Here is a 19559-nt window from a genome sequence, read left to right as displayed (position 1 = left end):
GGCTCGAGAGCTGGAGGCAGCAGGGGGAGATGGAGGCTCTGTCCCCACGGATTCTCCCAGGATGGTTCACGGCCCATCTCGGCCTCCCCACTGGGCTCTGCTCTCTACTTGAGGCTCATGCCAGCAGTGTGGCAGGTCCTCAGAGGCTGCCGTGCCTCCCAAACTGAACAGAGGCCAAACCTAGGAGCCAGCAGGAGAAGCAACAGCATGTCTCCTGACCCTGAGACCCAGAATAGGCTGCAGAGGTGTAGAAATGGCAAATCCGCGCCCCACAGCCAAGGGAGCTGGGCAGGAGACCGCTCCCCCAGCTGAAGAAAGGAGCAAGAGCACAGCAAGGCCGCCAGGCACACCGCCCCTCATCTTCACTGCTCTGAGCTCGTTCAAAGTGGGCAAAAGAAAGGCAGGGCTCACCTGGGCGCATGGTGGGTGCTAAGGTAAGGGATATGGTATGGGTTAAGAAGATGTCTATGATGTAATGAAGGTTGTTTATATTCTGGTCCTTGAAGGAAATACCCAAAAAGAAACCCCAAGAATATTTGGAGCAATGACAGCATAAGCAGGATGAAGTATTTCACCCCCCAGAGCAGCTTTCCTAAAGCCAGTCCACATCTGCCCTCCCAGGTCCCTCGATCTTAGGTTATAAATTGGTCTCGCCACACACCAGCACCTTTCCCATGGTGCACAGGCTGTGGCAGGCTGGCACGGTGGCCCTGGCGAACTAGCAGCATGCAGGTGTGGCCGTGATCAAGAACAGCACTAGGCAAAAGGAGAACAGGGGCGCCTGCGGACACGGGACCCCCTGCCCAGCCCAGCTCCAGCGCTGCAGCAGACGGAAAGTAGTGGGAAGGCCCCATTAGACAGCAGAGAGAACGAGGACCTAGGAATTCCACGGCAGTCCCTTGGGATCCCAGAGAGAGGGATGCTGTAGAAGGCTGCGGAAGGCTCCGAAATCTCATGAAGATCTTTCCTTCCCCCTTCCTAACACCATAACTCCGCTGGAAACAGTCTTGAGCCACGCCTCCCATTTTCTTCTGCCCCGAACTGCACTTCCTCCCTCCCTCCAATTCCTGGCTTCCTCTCAGTCTGCCGGCAGCCCCCCCGAGTGCAGGTTAAGAGGGGTGGCCACCATCTGAAACCCCTGCCTCAGCAAGAGCCTCCCGCAGCTCGCTGCCTCATCGGCCTTCAGCTCATTTCCAGCCTTGGCTGGGGACGCATTTTTCCCTGCGATGGTGCCTTGTGATGTCTCTCCCCTGCGGGCCTCACAGCTACGCGGAGCCCTAGGGACACACGCTGCGGGAACACAGGCCCTCAGCGGCGCGGCAGCGTGTGCCCAGGCTGCACGCACCCATGGCCTTGCTTGCATACCTGGCACACATCCTGTGGGTCTCTTCTCCGTGTCCCTGTTTTAAAGATCTAGTATCCGCAGCTCCCAGCGAGGGCCAGGGCAGTCAGCAATGGGCCTGCAAGAGCTACGAGACACTGGCAAGGATAGGACTCCAGAGGAAAAAGGCAGCTCTGGTTTCTAGGCCACTCCTCAGGTAACAGCACCAGTGAGACCCAGTTTCCAAGAGTCAGTGGCCAAGAGGAGGCTCTGCAGGCGCACCGTCCTCTCGGGCTGGCCACTGAGCATCTCCCAGGCGCGAAGGAGGGCAGGGAGGACAGGTGGGAGGGATCTGAAACGGCCGAACTGGGACCGCAACCAAAGAGATCCTGTCTTCTTTCGCATTCAACCCAGTGGGTTTAATCCATTTACTCTCTGCCCACAAACCCCTCATGCAAGCTGCTAGGCACAAAGGGGAGGATGTCCCTGTTTCCCAGACCCAGGCCCCCGGCCACACGGCGGGCCTGGCAGTAGCTGTTTGCCAGCCCTGCCCACTGGGCCTGCGCTTGGCTCCCCATTCCTGGTTCAGCTTGTCAATATCTAAGAAAGGTGACAGACTCTATTAATCCTGGTCTTTATTTTCTGTATTTTATGATGTCTTGACATCTTAGAAAGCTTGCTGCTGGAGGAGAGACTGCCCCTCCCAGGACTCGTGGATTCTGATGGATAGCCAGGGAAACATGTCTTTCATATGCAAACTGAGCAATCCTGAGGCTGTACCGGAGACCATCTCCTTTCTAATGCACACCAAGCCATACTTCTCCGCCCTAGATCACCCAGGACCAGGTAACAGGCAACTAGAGACACAGCACAGCCCAAAGCCCACCAGAAGTCTTCCAACTATCCAATCCCACACTCACTCAGGGTACCCACCTTGGCTGGTCCACTCCTTCCCTCAAAAACCCCAAGGAGGATTCTGGGCCACGCTCCCCCTCCTCTTCTCTTCTATCTGCTGACCAGTCCTGGCCCTTCCCCAGGTGGCCCTGCGTCATGTGGCAGGCCCTCTTCTCTCTAGGAATGTAAGGAATAAATTCTTATCTCAGTGGCATTGGTCTTTCCATGTTGTCACTCAGTCACCCTGTAAATTAAAATCCCATAGTACAATTGCAACAGACACAGAGCAACACCCCGCTGAACCCAGAAAAATCAATCCATCCTTCGTGTTAGTAAAGATTAACAACAAGGATGTTACAGGGCCTGAAAAGACGCAGGAAAGAAAGAAGATGTTTCCTAAGCACACTGTGCAAATGGAAATTGGTGGTCAAGGTGGGTGTCTGCGACCCCAGCAGGGGCAGCCTCACTGGGAAGGGAGGAGAAACGCAGTCGGGCGACTCACTGCCCACAGCAGGTGGGGAGGAACTCACTGCCCAGCTTCCCTCCCAGAGGCCCCCGGGGCTGCCCCTGACCTGCCCACAGGGTCGGTCTCTGAACCACGTTCCCTCCTATCTTACAGAAAGCATCCTGATCTGGCTGTCCACAGCCACAGGGGGACGGGGGAAGCTGTGTCACTCGATAGGGTCAGAGATGTCATTGCAGGATCTACCCCTTCCCTACACCCCCCCCTGCAGCGCCATGCTGAACCAGGAGCTGCTGCCTCTCTCAGGGCCACTCCTGTGCGTAATCAGTGCGCAAGCCTGTCTGCCCAACAGTCGGCCCCGCACCCTGAGGGCTCACAAGCCTTTTGCACTGCTGGGCTCCCAGAGGGGAAACTGACCACAGCCTGTCTCTCCCCGTGCAGAGAAAAGCAGCAGTGGCTGCAGACTAAGCCGAGGGCCCCAGTCACTGGAGTCCAGTCCTAGGGCTCCAGCTGACTGGCGACGCGGCCTTGGCAAACTCCTCTGCCTCTCTGGGCCTGTTGCCCTCACGTGTAAAAGGGGTGAGAGAGGCGAAGGTGGACATGGAGGAGGAGAGCTAAGTGATCTGAGTTTCAGAAACGCTGCTGCTGAGCCGCGAACCCAGGCACAGAGGCAGGTGGCGCACGCCGGTGACCCCACCGGTGGGGGTGGAGACCAGGGAGAGGAGCGCAAGGCACAGAGGCCAGGACAGCCGCAGCCTGGGGCTGGGGAGTGAGAGGGGAGGGGCTGAGGAAACGCTGCAGGGCCAGAAATGTTCTACACTGGGCCTGGGCGGCTGCTGCGTGGTGCAGACACATGGGAACATTCACGGACGGCACAGTTCAGATTTGTGGACTTTCATGTACATAAATACCTCCATAAAAAAATTTTTTAAGAGAAAATGGTGCTTGGTAGAAAGGAAAACATGATTTGCCAGGTTTCTGCCTGTGACCCAGGAGGTACACTCTACTCTCCTCCCTCACACCCCAGGTTCTGACCAGGAGCCCACAAACCTAAGCTGACCCCACACAAGGATCTGTGACCACAGCTGCTTGGGGGTCTCAAGGCTGCACACAGAAAAAAGGGCAAACCCCTCCTTCCCCTCCATCCCCAGGCAGGGTCCACAGCCTCCCTCCCCACCAGAGGGGACGGGGTGCCCAGCACCATGGAGGACAAGGACAGACATCAAATCGGGCCCTTACATCTCCGGGGAGACCAGTGGAGTAGGGCTGCCCGCCACCTTCTCGGACTCCTCGGCCTCTTCCTGCCCAGGGCCCTGCTCCTCAGCCCCAGCGCACTGCTCCTGGCCCCTCCCGTGGGCAGCAGGGGGGCTTGGGACCCCCTCCCTTAATAGCAATAAGGAAGCAATTGTGTTAAAGCCAGTAGGAAGGAAAGAGGCCCAAGGCATACCCCATTTGGGGCAAAAGAGCTGTGATGGGGACAAGGGAGGTAGCCCTAACAGTCTCCCTGCCTCGGGCCCTGAGCCTCACTCCCCGCTCCCTGCCTTTTTCCGGGCTGTTTACACTGAAGACCACACACTCATATCCACATGGAACACGGATGGTTAGGGTGCCTGAGGAGAAGTTCTGCACGCAGCTCCTCAGCTCCGCCCAGGGGCTCATGCCAACTAAATGTGCTCTGAGACCAGCATCCTTCTCACCAGGAGACAGAAGAACCAGCAATCATACACGGGGCTCTGGCCCAGGCCGGGGCACAAAGGTCCCCTCAGCTGGCCTCAGGGAGGCCTGGGGCTCTGCACCCTCCACCCCCAGGGCCTGGCTTGCCGACAGCAAGAAGTGGGCTGACTGTGGGAGCAGGGCTGGCAGGCTGGGCACTGAGGTGAATGGCCACAGCAGCCTCTGTCGTGGTCCCTGGCAGGGAGGTGGCTACGTCACAAGAGACGCTTCCTTCATTCAAGGGCTTCTAAGCTCCCCTAATCAGATGGTACCCCACTTTCAGCTATGGCCCGAGCATGAGGAACAGGAAGAGGCAGGCCTTCTCCTTCTCTGGCTAACCTGCAATTGCTGCTGCTGAGCCTGCACATCCAGCCCAGCTCTCCCCCTCTCCCCAGGCTCTCTCCCTGCCCCATCTGGCTCAGCCCCGACACACACAACATACCACACACAGGCCCCCGCCACCCAGTAAGTTTCCAGCTCACCCTTACCTTGGCAGGGACACGGGCGACAGGCAGCTGCCTGCAGGACTCTCCCCAGGCTCTTCCGCCCCCTTGCGCTCCAGGGCCTGCAGGGGCCCCTCTTCAAGGGGTTGGCTGTGGAGGGGACCCTGGAGCCTTTCCCCATGCAGAAGGGAAGGAGATGACCTGGCCAGAGCAGCCAGAGCAGCAGTCAGGCCCCTCCATTTAGAAAGCAGGAAGAGAACTAGGGAGTGGAGTACGTGGACCCAGGTCCAGTCCTCCTCCCGGCTGGACCCCAGCCCTGGCCCCACATCCATGGAAGCCACGGAGGTCAAGGCAGCCAGAAAAGCAGGAAGGAGAAGCTCCCTACTGAGTTCACCCTTTGCTGGCACTAGACTCAGCCTCCCCAGGCCCCTGCACTGTGTTTGCTCGGCCCAGGAGAGAGAGCCAGACACACTCATAGGTGTGCCCATTCCCAGAGCTCACCATCAAGGAGGGGTGCAAGGACTGAGCAGAAAAAGAGGAGAAAAAGAGAAGCCACATTCCAGTGGTGAGACAACAGAAAATGCATGAAACTGTAGCTTTAGGAAGTGAGGATGCTGATAGCTCTTCAGGATCCAGAAAGTAGAATGACTGCCCCCCACCTCTTCCAGGGTGGCAGCCCTTCTCTCATCACAAGCGCAGGCCCGAGAAGCTAGAAACCCTGGCACTCTCTCTGTCACTCACTCACTCTCTCTGTCACTCACTCACTCACTCACTCACTCACTCACTCACTCTCTCTGTCACTCACTCACTCACTCACTCACTCACTCACTCACTCACTCACTCACTCACTCACTCACTCACACTTTGCCCAGGCTGAGCCATGCAGACCAAAGCCGGGAACTCTGCCCCAGTCCACGCAGTGCTGCAGGAGGGGCAGCCTCCCAGGTCCCATACCTCTGCGAGCCTTTGGACAGCTTGCTCTGCAGCTCATCCTGGCTGGACTGGCTGTCATCCTTGCCTCCTCTTTCCAACCTCTGGGCCTGCAGGCAAGTAGCAGTGTAAGGGGTATACTGGAGGGGTCTGCACTGGGGCACTAGATTACTCAACTGACGCCCACCCTGAGAAGTGGCTTGAGTGGATGAGGACCCCTGAGGACACAGAGAGAAGGCCTGCCTACTGTCCAGTGAAGCCTCCTGGGACTTGGGCCAAGCCCCCAGGCTCATGGCTGCTCCCAGGGCCAAGCCTTCCTGGCCGAGGGGAGGATGAGCCAGATGCTGCAGTCAGAAGACAGAGGCTAAAGGAGAACACAAGGAACAGAGAGGCCTGCCTCCTGCAGTCGGAAGCCTCCATGGCAAGTTGCAGAGAGAAAGCAGAGACACCCATTAGCACCCCAGACCCACAGTGGACCCAGACACCCAGCATCCGTGATGTTCAGGGAGGCTGAAATAGAGTGGGCAGAACTGGGGGCAGCAGACAAGCACATTAGAGGAAGGATCCTGGAGGGCACAGTGACTTGGTGAGATGACAGCCCACTCTCCCCATGGAACGGGCACCATTTAGGCACCTGAAGGGAGAAAGACCCAGTGCCCCTTGGCTCCCTCCAAGCTCCCCCCCTGTACCCGGGTCCCCCTAGCAGACAATGACACCCCTTTCCAGGCAGGGATTACTCCATCCATCCAGACCCTCCCCCCGCCCCCCAAATCTCATGATAAAGCCTGGGCATCTAGACAAACCTAGCAAGCTGGTGAGAAACAGGACTATTCTCGGTAAGTTCAAATGTTTCCTGCAGGGTGGAGCCACGCGGGATAGTAGGGTAGTTGGCCTGGACTCAACCCCTTGTTCTACCCCTTCCTAGCCGGGAGGCAGCCTCCCCGCTGTAAAGCGGGGTGGTAACCCACAGCACACAGGGCTGCTGGTGGGGAATAAATGAGATCACATACATAAAGCCCAACTGTGGGCCAAAGAAGACATGCCACCAATGTTAGCTCCTCTGCTCACACTCCTCCCCTCTCCCCAGCCTAAGGCAAAAACAAAAACAAAAACAAGACACAAAAACCAGCTTTGCCAGTGCCAGGCCCCACCCGAGGCCCCTGCACTCCTCCACCGCACTGAAGGAGCCCGTGTGTTCCGGGACACAAGGGTTAACAGGCGCAGTGGGGCAGGAGACAGCGCACTCCATCTTCCCCAGCAGGGCTCCAGCCGGGCTGGCACACCGCTCTGGCCCCAGCCCTGTGCCCACAGCCCCCACACTGCTCCACGGGCAGCCTGAGCCCCAGCAGCTGCAGCCCACTCTGCCATCTGGATGGGCGAGAAAGGGCAGGGCCTGAACTAAAAGCCAGCTCCCCCAAATTACAGTAAAAATAGAAACGCTGCCTGTGAGCTCCTGGTGCCCGCGGCAGAAGGGCTCCCCGCCAGCACTGCCGCTCCGAATCGCGCCCGCCTGGGCAGAGCCTGCAGACAGCGGCGGGCGCAAGCCCTTCCCCTCACCTCTTCCTGCCAGTGCACCTCACACCGGTCTCCCCTGACAGTCACACCGAGCTCAGCGACAGCTCCCTCTCTCCCTTTCCAAGAAAAATTAATCACACAGGCCAATCGATTTAAGCAACCAAAATATAAGATGGGTAACGAAGTGGGGTGATCACAGTAAAAATCGGGAGACTGAGCCCCGAGTCAGAAAGGACTAACTACAAAGTCTATGTGTTTCCTCTTGTTTCACCTTCCAGATTTCTGCAGGAAACTGAGCTGGCCCCCTGCTAGAAAAAGGGGGACACCTGGGAAAGTACCCAGACAGAGGTTGAATAGTTTTACTTGATCCCAAGACTTTTTTGCCCCAGAAAAGAAACGAAAGGACCAAAACGCCGAGGTGAGCCATGCGAGCCTCCTCACAAAGGGCAGACCCGCAGGCACGCTGAGAGTCTCTGGCCTAAGACGGCTCCAGACACCGTTTCCCCGCCCCGAACTCAGCTCCAGGATTTTGTATTTATGATCCAGTCCCCAGTTAAAATAAATCTTGGTGCATTCATAAAGCAGAATGCTATGCAACCAATAAAAAGAAGAAGGTACACTGGGGTCTATTCTCAAACTGAAGGAGCATACTGCCAAGCAGCTGTTGTAGCACATTCCCAGTTTGTGTGGGAAGAAAAAGATAAATGAACAGAAAATAGATGTGCTTATATATACATAGAAAAATGTCTAGAAAGGCACACAAAAAATGTTAATGGACACCGTTAATACTCCCTGCCTATGGGAGTAAGACGTCAATCTTCTGTATTATTTGAAATAATTTTATGGTCACTTTTACAATATTTTATAAAAGTTATCATTAGTGCTTTGTACATGAACAGGTGGTCAACCCTTGGGCGCTAAATAAATATATGGGAGGTCGGGGGATAACTTAATTCATAGCAGCAACAGAGCAGAAATGGCCAGAAGCCCCACTGCAGACACAATCAGGGCCCTGCCTTACGGCACTGGGAGGGAGGGGACTCCCAGATGGGCCCTGGGACGGGCAGGGCTCTGCTCTGGGTTATCCCAGAACGTGAGCCCCAGCCCAGCCCACCACCCAGAGAGACTCACCTCCCAGTGGCTTCCATCCAGGGCTGGGAAAAGCTCACCCACATCCAACAGACGCTCTGAGATCCGGCTGCAAAAACCGAAGTCCTGGACACAGTGGAGACAGGAGGTCAACTCTGCCCGTCACAGGCAGTGCCCCCCAGAGCCTCTCTTCCACCCCAGCCCTCCATGAAGGCGCCTACTTGCAACAGGCACTGGTCTACACATTCCAACATCTACTAATTAATTTAACCTTCAAATAAGACTATGACTAGATGGAAAGATGTGATAAAGCAAGTGTGGAAAAATGTTCACTGTAGACTCTAGGTAGTGAGTATGTGGGTACCTGCTATAAGGTTCATTTTCCTGTATGCTTAGAATTTTTCACCATAAAATTATTAAGGAAGAGGTTTGAGAGCACATGTAATTTGCCCAAGGTCACGCGGCTGCTAAGCAATGGGGCTAGGGGTCAGAGGTGCCCTGGGCTGAGTCCAAAGCCCAAGCTCTTTGCATGGCACGTGCTGCGGAGCACGTCACTCCCCAGCTGCCTCGCCCGCCTGGTGCCCAGGACACGTGCAGGCAGCTCGGAGGTGAGTTCAGGAGGTTCCTTCCAGCCTGTTCTTTCCCCATCCCTATACAGGCACCCCTCTGCACAGTGGGGATTAATGAGTGGCACTGTCTCCACAGGCTTCTCTTCGGGACAGGCCCACACAGGCGCCAGCTCCTCACGGCCCTTCGGCTGCCACAGCACTGGAATCCTGCCCCCACCAAGCCTAAGCTCCCTGCGGGGCTAAGTGAAGGATTACTACCTGACAGCATGCTAACAGGGGGGTTCCGTCAGCAGCCCCGATGCATGGCAGGACGCCTAGCCAGGACCTGGCCCTGCTGTCCATGGCTGCCTCCACCCATCCCCCAGAGAAGAAAAATGCTGATGGGCACACAGAGACCCCTTCAGAAGGGCCAGAGCCCTTGCTTCAAAGAGTTCTGTGGCACAGCTATTCTTCACGAGGGTTTTTGTCAACAGTGACTTTCTGTGATCCCTGCCTAGCTTGTGGGCTTTCCCTTTTGGTGACATTTTCCTTTCAGTCTGAGTTCTGCTCTACTTAATGCAGCTGCCATCTGCCCCCTAAATCCACGGCTCAGGGAGGAGAGAGACAGCACACAGCCTTCTAATTCCTCTGCATCCCCTCCTATCATTACTGCTCATCCCTGACCCTCTCCCACTAATCCCTTCCTTTTGATCGGCCTCCTCCAAACAGATGGAGCACGGTTACCAGAGGTAATGTTCTGCCAAAAAGCATCCCAAGCAACTCCTCTTAGCCTTAGAGGCAGACCTGGCAAATGAAGCTGAGATACAGCAGGCTGGGTACAAGAGCCATGCATGCTGGCATTCCAGGACACTTTGGAAATGAAACTACAGCATCCCTCCTAGCCAGGGCCTGAGGACTGGTCCTCACCCGTAACACACACACGCACACACGCACACACACACACACACACGCACACACACCAGTCTCTAACCTCCTAGATTTATTTTTCTGCCAGAGCCCAGAGGCAATTCCCATGATCTCACAGCTATGGGATTCACACAGCAATAATAGTAGTAATAGCAAATATTTATTTAATGTGTATATGCTAATGTTTTACATTCCGTGTCTCACATTCTTCTCACAACAAACCTATGAAATATTGATATCCTTAATGGGCTGAGAAACTGGAGTTATACAGGACCCAGGTCTGAACCTAACTCCCTGGCTCACACGCTGTGTTATGCTGGGCAAATGACTAAGCTACTGGGACTCCCAGATCCACGCTCTCCCCACCATGCTGCTGCCCCTCGTCTCATACTCACCAGGCCAAAGGACTTGGGGTCAGAAGCAGTGGAGTCTGAGAGCTGTAGCTCCTTCAGGCGTTCACTAATCTCTGACTTCTGGGGAAAGAGACCCACGGAGCAGTGACCCAGAGCACAAAGGTCAGGAACACCCAGGGAATTCGGTTCAGGCCATGGTGCCAATGTAGGGCTGAGCCCAAACCGAAATCCACCTCTTCTGGAAAACCTGAAAGAGGACTGTGGACCCTCCCGTTCTCTCTGGACGCTGCACCAGCCCCTACCCCCACTCAGTCCGGGCAGCTGCGTATGGATAACCACACTCTGGCTCGGGTCAACAGGGACTGACCCAGGTAAGGAGAGTCACGCAAAACAGAGTGGAAATGGTTAGAAGCTGGCAGTCAGGAAGTGTGATGCTATCCTGAAAAATCAGAGTGAGAATATCTACTCCAAGAAGTAGCTAAAAGCTCTTTAAACAAACCCTCTCGCCATCTACCCGGAGGAGGAGAAAGACGAAGGGTTAGAAAATCAAAAATCAAAAATCAAAAATGCCAAAGGCACTGGGACCTACTTCTGTCCATTTGGGTCACCGACCTGGTGGCTCGGGTTGGTGCAGAAAGAGTCACAGAAGTTAATGAGTGGCATCTTCTCATAACCTAACTGGTCAGTGCTGGGGCAGATGCCCCCAGGGGTGCCCAAAGCCCTTAGTGCTCCCTCCACAGGAACTCAGGACTGCTGCAATGTGACTGACCCCAAACCAACGTGCAGACGTAGAAAGGGGGGCAGCAGGAAAGAAGAAGGAAGCAGAAGAGTCCCGATACCACCAGGGGGGAGCCAACATGAGAGCAAACGTCCCTGTGAACTGCTGACGCCAGCAGGTCTGAAGCTGCCTTCAGGATTGTACTGCCTGCTGGGGCTCGGCGCATCCGTCACGATTAAAGGTCTGGGCTGATGTGACAGCCCACTGCAGGGCCTGAACTGAAGCTCAGTAACAAAGACGCAGGACAGGAATCCGCAGAGGGGTGCTGCCGGCTGCTGCCTGTGGGACAAAGTGACTTACTTCGCTGGCGTCTGATCCGCTCTCCTTCAGGACAGATGCCTCCTTCTTTGGCCCCACCACGGCCTCCTCTGTCCTGGAACCATCCTCTCCTGCATCCACTGGAGCCTCTTTTTTACTGGCGTTGGCTGGCAGATCGGCCCCAGGGTCTTCCCCAGGGTCCACCAGAATCCCTGATGACCCAGGATCACTCTCCTCACTCTTTTCCTCTTCGGGGACCCAAGCACCTGCCCCTCTTCCTTGCTGCCCTTTGCTGTGGGCACTGCTCAGGCTGCTGTCTGCACCTTGGCTGAAGAGCTTGCCAGGAGGAGGGGGCCCGGCCACATCTGGATCTAGAGAGGTGTTCTTCTTCTCCTCTGGCTGGCTTGTTCTCAGAGACTCCTAGGGAACAGCAGAAATGTTAGAAAGACATCAGGAGTGAACAAATGGAGTTTACAGGCTTGCTACGAGACAAAGCTGCCATTCCTTGACTCCTACAGGCCAGTGCCCTGGTTCTGACACTGATGTTTATCAAACACCCCAAAAACTTGATAAAACTCAGGTTCCTGGCTACACCCAGATCTACCAAATCTGCCCTTCCATGGTGACTTGGATACACCCGGCCTGACCCCCTAACCACTGATGGGCCTGGGAACCACCACAGCGGACCACACAAATGTCACCACATATCATGTCCCTGAGCAAAATTCATCTCATTCCAGCCCCATTAACCAAATCATAAGATTACAGACTCAGAAGTCAATATTTATTTTCAATGATGGGTATGGAGAATCACAAGAGAGAAAAATAACAAAGTCCAGAATTTCTGTTTTTCATTTTTAAGAGGCAGCAGGGAAAAAATATCACAAGGGAGTCCTTCAGTGGCACTGAGGGTAGCTGTCTCCCTAAACCCTCCGTGGCACAGACAACCCCACAGACAGCGCCCTCTGTCAGAGGACTGTCAACTGAGACCTGTGAGAAGCAGGTGGTGACAGATGGGCTGGGTAGATAGTGAGTGATGAGGGGGAGCCCTGTGACAGATAAAGGGGGTGGGAATAAAGGGGGCCTGGGACCTGTGAGCTGGCCACACTCAGCTCATAATCTTGGGTTAAGGGACAGAGGAGGTGTCAGACCACAAAGAGCACCCCTGGCCTTCAGGACGGGTTTCCCATCTCCTCACATGGCCCCAGCCACACCCTGCACACGCCCGCCCCTCCTGCCTGTAAGTACATATAATGCTGTTCCGCTGCTCTGCTGTGCATTCTTGAAACACACAGACACACACGGATCTACTCTGACAAACTCCCACGGGTCCTCCCGGCATCTCCTCTCCCGCCGGGCCAGCTGCCCTGCAGTGAGCCTCCCATCCTCTCCCACAACAGCCGCTGTGTCCTGACTGCTCGTTTCCTCCTTGGCTTCCCTCACCAGGTCAGCTCCCTGCTATCCCGACTGCCCAGTTTCTGGCACATAAGAGGTGCTCAGTAAATGCTTGCTGGTTCAATTTTTTTCAAAAATTCAAGAGTGTCATGCAGATAGAGGAGTTCCTACTCTGTAAAATGGAGATACAGTATTTATTTTACAAGCTTACATATATGTTATAGTGCTTATTAAGTGGGAAATGGCTAAACAAACAGTAATGACTAATATTCAAGACGACAGAAAAACAAATTGCCTATCTTTTGATAGGTCAGAGGTCACCAGACTCAAGTACAGACCCCCATTCTTGTACGTGAGAAAATACAGCCAGACTACAAGAATGTTAGGCCGGTCTATGCCATTCTCAAGCTTAAATTCGTCAAAAGCAGCTTTCCCTGCGATGGAGCGGATCCAGTGCTGTCTACCTAGGCGTTAAAACACTTGAAGGCAGAGAGTAAAACACCCAGTTTGCATTCTCAGCACCCATGTCAACTAACCGCAGCCACATGGCAGCCAGAGGTCCGCCCTGAGGGAAGGACAGCAGAGGGGCCTGGCATCTGTTGTACCTCATCCACAAATGGGTGGGTGAGAGCCGACTGTCTGGAGAACCCATGTGCCCCCGAACACCCGTCCTGCTCAGGCCCTGCTCACGCGCATCATGGTCCAAGGCCTGAGGCCTGCCCTGGACGCCGCCAGGCCCTGCGTACAGTCTCCTTTGGTGCTACTCTGTGAAACACACAGCAAGGGTGGGGGGCACCCCAGGCACCCCTGCTCTCAGCTCTGCTCTCAGCTCATCTGAGCTGGGCCTCTTCCTGTCACAGCCCCAGGCCCTTGAGAATCTGCAAGCAAATTTCTGCTGCTTCTTCAAAAAAAAGCCTCACCATCTGCAAGGGGCAGGTTGGGTGGGGAGGGGTACCACAAAGTGCCTAAGAACAATTTCATGAATATTCAGCATTCCCCCCAAAAGCCATGAGGGCTCCAAGGCAGCGGTCCCCCTCCTTGCCCTCCTCCAGCCCAGAGCACAGAGGCCGGGGGCTCCGCGGACCCACGCAGCTCAGGGAGGAGGGAGTGGAGGACCGAGGAGCTGAACACAACAGTCCTTGTCCTTGCACCGACCCTGTTCTGGGGAGACAGCCCCCGCCCCCGCCCCGACCACCAGCCCGGTTCATTTTCCATGTCTCACTCACTCCCTGCTTGGTCCCAGTTCCCTGCGCTGTTCCCCAGCGTGGTTAGCGCTTCCCAGTCACACTGACTGTCACCCTGTTCTCTGCAGGCCCAGCTCCCTCCCTCGCCTCTGAGCTGCTGGTGGGCTGCTCACAAGAGCCACGGGCCACTGGCCACCTGCTCGCCTCCCTTCAGCCCCCCTCTCTCACTCACGCCCACCCTCAGTGTCCGTCCACGGACCCAGCCGCTTTGATTCTGTGGTGGACCAGAAATGGGTTCAAGTTGAAGGCAAGGAAGGGGAAGGAGACAGAGAGGGAGGGATTGAGGGGCACTCTCGCCACGCTCCTGCCCTCTCACGGAATCATGAGCGAAGTGCCTGCTGGCTGGGCGATGGGGAGGAACAAACGGAGGGAGATGCCCATCCAGGGCTGCCCGGGATGCCTGGGAGCAGTAGCGGCGGGCAGCTCCGAGGACCCAAGGTCTACGCGGGGACAAAGCCTCCTTTCAAGGGCCTGGTCCCAGCGGAGGCAGCCTCGCCTGTCCTGACGCGCCGGTCTCCCCACCAGCAGCAGCCCTGGCTCGTGCCTGCGGCTGGGGTGCGGGGACCCAACACCCTACATGGCAAAGGGCAGGGGAAGGTGTCTCTAACGCCTCCCACTCCAGACTTTGCCCATCACACTGGGTTGCCTATTTATATTAAAGAGATTATTAAAAGTCTGTTTAAAAGCTCCCCCTCCCGCAAAGCAGCATATGCTCCTCAGAAGGGAAGCTTTAGAAACCCAGAGGGGGTCAGAGAAGAGGACACATGTTTTGTTGATATGTGTAATCCATTATGAAGTAGAAATTAACAAACCCAAAGTCAAAGTCCCTCCGGATCTACTGGGTTCTCGATGCAGCAGCTGATGGCAGGGACGGGGCACTCACTCTATGCAGGAGGGGCAGCCGGGAAAGAGACAGACCCGCCCCGGCCCAGCAGGGCTCATCCACCCACCCAGCTTGTCTTTTTCTCACTTGCTCAGCAAACATACTACATTCCAGGCAGTGGGTCAGGTGCTAGACATGCGGACATCAAGGGCAGAATCTCTACTCGGCTCATGCAGACTGGCCTCTTTTCCCATGTCCTCTTGACACCCCATTCCTATTCCTGGTCACCCTTCCAGGCTCAAAACCTAAGCTACTGGTTCTACCAGTATTACAAAGCCTTAATGGTGCCTGAGAAGAAACAGAGTTGTCATTTCCGGGAACCATACAGACTGAAGGCTTTGGACCTAATGCAAGCAGGCCGGGCCCCACTCAGAAGGAAAAGTTTCCAAGTAGACACAGATCAGGCTGACGGCAAAGACAGGACACTCAGAAAAGAGTGTCACATTTGGTAAAAAGCATTGAAGTCACAATGAAAACACATCTGACTGTGCAGAACCAAAAATGTGTACAGTTTCTGAGGTATAAAGGAAGGCTGACTGTATAAAAGGGCCTGCCTGACGGCTAGAGCTGGCTCACCCAGGAAGGCTCACCTACAGCTCAGGGCCTGCCGGCGGCCCCGGCCACCCCAGCCAGCCCGGCTCTCCAGGTGAGCTGACGGCCACGAAATGAGAGTCAGAAGTAGTAAGAACACACAGGGTAATAAGGACATAATAATAAGCGATAGTAAGGAAACAAACTTAAATCCACGAAATAGGCACTATTGTTTTACTGGTGTTGTGTGATCACTGATAAAATGTGAGCGAGCTTTCATTTGGAAGTGTTTAAAGTACTTAAAAGAAAGTTATACACTAGACTTGTGAAAAGCTTAATTGAACTTGCAACAAATATTCAAATGTTTGGAGAACTCTCACTTGCTGATTTACTGCTTATGTGAACACCTTGGGAATTCTGAGAGAAATCTTAATTGCTAAAATTAATAAATTGGACACTAGACAAAGCACATATAGTAGGGAATGTTCCTTTTCAAGTAAAAAAAATGCAGTGGGGGGAGGTTTAGGTATTACAGTGACATGAATTTGGGGTTCTATTTGTTTTAAAGAGCATTCTGGTGGCAGTGGAGGACAGACCAGGGAAGATCAGAACCAACAGGACTATGGGGCGAGGGGGGGATGTTCTAGAAGCTACTCCCATCCCTACTCTGCATTGTGCAGGCCTCGTGCTTTGCCTGAGCTGCTCACTTGTCTATAATATCCCTTACAACTCTATGCCTAGAACTTACCTGTTCTTCAAGATCCAAGGAAAATGTCATCTCTCTTGAGTTTTCACTGATCTCTAGGCAAACAATTTCCTCCCCGTCAGAATTCCTCCAAACAGTGTGCCTGGGCCCAAGTTCTTTATACACCCTGCCCTGTTTTATAGTTTCCCACACATTCGTTTATTCAACATTTACTGAGCACTTCCTGAGCGTCAAGCACCTAGTGTCCTTTCTCTCCCCAACTGCAAGCTCCCTGAGGCCAGCACACACCCATCTCGCTGATCTGTGTCTCCCACGGGGCCCAGCACAGTGGCCTGCTACACAGCCAGCATTCGACACACGTCAAGACTCTGGGCGATGTCACAACTCTGTTGGAAACCTCTGGCGGCTCCCAAGGCCTGTTCTGATCCGATCCAAAACTGCTTGGCTGGCACTCGGGCCCCCCACGCTGCAGCCCGGCCTACCTCTACAGTCTCGCCTCCCACCCTTCCCATGTGTCAATACGTCAGTCAAAGAAGGTGCCCTCATCTTCCCCAAACTCACCCCCCTTCTGCCTCTGCCCACACAGTGACCTGAGTTTGGACTTCTCTCTCACCCTCTCCTGTGCCTGTCCAGTCCCGTCCGTCCCCCCGGGCTCACCAGAGAGGTCAGTTTCTCAGCAAAGCCTCTGCTCTTCCATCCCCATGGGCAGCAGGCCCAGAGCCTCCCGCCCCCAGCAGGAGGTGTGCCCCTCTTCACAGCCTCACTGCACTCTGCCCTGTGCCCCGTTATTTCAGTCTATCTTTCATGAGGCTGTAACCTCGCAGAGGGCACAGAGGACAGTGACCACATATAACTAAGTGATCATAAGGCGTGTATGACCTACGGCACCTGGCAAAGTGCCCCAGGGAGGAACGTTCAGTACATGGCGGCCACCTGGTAAATGAACAGATGGACTCCTTCCCCACCTCATGCTTCCCCAAAGCCCCACCTAGACAGGCCTGCGACAAAACGGTTCTCGTTCCAGACTGCACCCCCCAGGAGAAAGGCTGGAGAAGGAAGGAGGGTCACACGAGGTGAAGATCTGCCTGCAGGGCTTCAGGCTCTTACCTCGTACTCAAAGTCGGGCCCCAGCATCCCAAGGTCCAGGTGCAGGTTCTTAAGAAGCTCACTTGAGCTGCGGACGCTCTGAAAACAAAAATGATTACAAGGGGTAAGTCAAAGGTAGCCTGTCAGCCCCAGGCTGAGGGCCAAGACGCGCTTGCTGGTGACACTTTCTGGATCAAACCGAGCAGGTGCAGAGGCCGGTCAGGAAATAAAGCTGGGGGCTGGAAAATCATCTTTACTTATTTTCAAAGTAGCGCAGAGGTTAGCCGAAAGGTGAAAACAACTCAAGTGCCCATCAGCAGACGACTGGGTCAACAGTACGTGGCAGTCACACAGCAGAGGGTCATGCGCCCATACGTGCTGAGACAAGGGTGGACCCTGAAAACATTATGCCACACTGAAGAAGCCCCACATAAAAGGACAAATAGTGCAACAGAGAAGACAAGTAGTGATTTTACAGCATCTCACTATGCTGATGGACAGTGACTAATGGGGTATGTGGGGGGGACTTGGTGAAGGGGGGAGCCTAGTAAACATAATGTCCCTCATGTAATTATAGATTAATGATACCAAAAGAAAAAAAGAAAAAGAAAAGGACAAATATTGTGTGATTCCACTTATATGAAATATCTAGAATAGGCAAACTGTGAGACAGAAGGTAGAAGAGAGGCTGCCAGGGACTGGGAGGGGGGAACGGGACTTCACCACTTGACGGGCGCCGAGTCTCCGCTTACGACGCTGAGCGAGCCCTGAGGTGGGCGGCGTGGCGGCTACATGGCACAGTGAAGGTAATGAAGTGTACACTGAATTGCATACTTGCAGATGGTTAAACTGGTCATTTTCAGGTTATCTATATTTGACCACAATTTTTAAAAAAAGGTTTTTTTAAACAGCACGGAGGGATTCTAGGCCAAGATGAGGACTCCCGGTTACCTGGCTGCTGCTCTCCACCTCATCCTCCTCGTTGGTGTCCTGCCCCGAAGCCCAGAGGCCGGGAGCACCCCTGTCCTCACGGATGGAGCCCAAGAGACCCCTGGTATACGTGGAAGCCTTGAGACCCTGTGAAGGCTCCAAAATAGAGGCGTTATTGTTAGCCGGCACAGCAGCCTTCAGGACGCCTTCCCCGTTCTCCCTCGGCTCAGATGCCCCCCAGAGCAGGCCCCCCACACCCAGGAGGCTGGCCCGGGCAACTCCGCCCAGCCCACGCTGACCCCTCCCCTGTCCAGCTCCTGAGGCCAGCAGGGCCTGCTTGGGCTGGGAGAGTGCACTGCGCCCCCTCCAGCACAGCCCGTCCCCCATTCCCCAGAGTCCACATCCAGCGTCACACAAGTGTGACCTTCCCGACCAGATCACAGACTCTGAGGACTCAGCCGTGCACTCTTTTCCCACGTGTGGGCCACAGTTCCCAACATGGCACACGGAGGCCCTGCAGTAACTAAATACACAGGACAAAAGAAAACGCGTTTACCAGCGGGAGTTCTCCAGGCTGCCCAGACTCCCCCGAGCTCCCCAGGCTCGCGCTTTGAGATCCACGAGGCGCAGAGGGCGGGGCATCCACGAGGACTCGTAGGGGAGCCAGGCCCCCAGGAGGAACGTGGACTGGGGCTAATGAGGAGCCCAGGGCCTGGGCGACAGAAAACACCTTGTCACAAACTCAAGACACCACATGGCTCTGAGAGGGTTGGAGACAGATATAAAAATAAAACATCTAACTCCAGCCCGCTCAAATTTAAACCACCTCCATTCAGAGGCTGCTAATGAAACACAACATCCAGCAATTACCATTGTGCCAAGTGCGTGAAAAATCACAGGCTGGCTTCCGGGCTCTCCTAACTCGGCTGCTATCCCCAGGAAGCGGTGCTTCCACATCTGGCAGATGCTGCACGGGGCTCTGTGCTCCTTTCAGAAGCCAGAGGGAGTGGGGGGCAGGGGACGGCAGAGACAAAGGCCTCATCTACCAGAATGGGAAGCCTCAATAGATAGTCTAAAACTGATGAAACGGGAAAAGCAGTCTAAGCACATTATTTTCAAATGTGGGCGTGAACACCAGAAGCAAGCGGCAGCCCCTGGGGAGGGGCACACAAACCAGAGCGTTGTTTCGTTATATGCCTTTTGACTTAGCTTAATATGGGCCTGTTACTTTAAAATAAATGTTAACTATAAAAAATATACATGTGCAATGGAAGAAGACGATCTTTCCCCCTCCATCAGTGAGGAGAGTGGCTGGTGCAGGGCACCCAGGCCCTGAGGAAGGCTAATCAGAGGCTTCCCACTGCAGGGTCCAGAGAAGGAAACCAGGCCGGGTGTCAGGACCTGCCAGGCCTCAGGCTGCTCGCACAGCCTGGGATTCTCAGTTTACTCATCCGCAAGAACGAGAGGATGGGTGTGTAGCGACTGAAGGTTTGCCGAGAAGTTCAGAGAATGCGCGGCGCCTAAGTGAGCGCTCCAGGGCCATGCTGCCCTT

General features: G+C 54.8%; 1 protein-coding gene across 1 annotated transcript in view; it reads right to left on the bottom strand.

Annotated features, from left to right (window-relative positions):
* LOC118929696 (centrosomal protein of 164 kDa) overlaps positions 1-19559 on the bottom strand; it is a 36989-nt gene that overhangs the window by 14426 nt on the left and 3004 nt on the right. Inside the window, exons 2-11 of the mRNA XM_057490654.1 lie at positions 18564-18719; positions 18029-18163; positions 17099-17176; positions 11275-11652; positions 10239-10316; positions 8411-8494; positions 5789-5874; positions 4880-5035; positions 3918-4061; positions 2255-2392 (exon numbers count right to left, since the gene is read on the bottom strand). Of these exons, the coding sequence (XP_057346637.1) occupies positions 2255-2392; positions 3918-4061; positions 4880-5035; positions 5789-5874; positions 8411-8494; positions 10239-10316; positions 11275-11652; positions 17099-17176; positions 18029-18163; positions 18564-18719 (1433 nt within the window). The remainder of the gene's footprint in view (positions 1-2254; positions 2393-3917; positions 4062-4879; positions 5036-5788; positions 5875-8410; positions 8495-10238; positions 10317-11274; positions 11653-17098; positions 17177-18028; positions 18164-18563; positions 18720-19559) is intronic.

The sequence above is a fragment of the Manis pentadactyla genome, chromosome 13, assembly GCF_030020395.1.
Source record: "Manis pentadactyla isolate mManPen7 chromosome 13, mManPen7.hap1, whole genome shotgun sequence".
NCBI lineage: Eukaryota > Metazoa > Chordata > Mammalia > Pholidota > Manidae > Manis > Manis pentadactyla.
The sequence above is the reverse complement of the archived record's forward strand: the minus strand, read 5'-3'. Positions and strand labels throughout refer to the sequence as shown.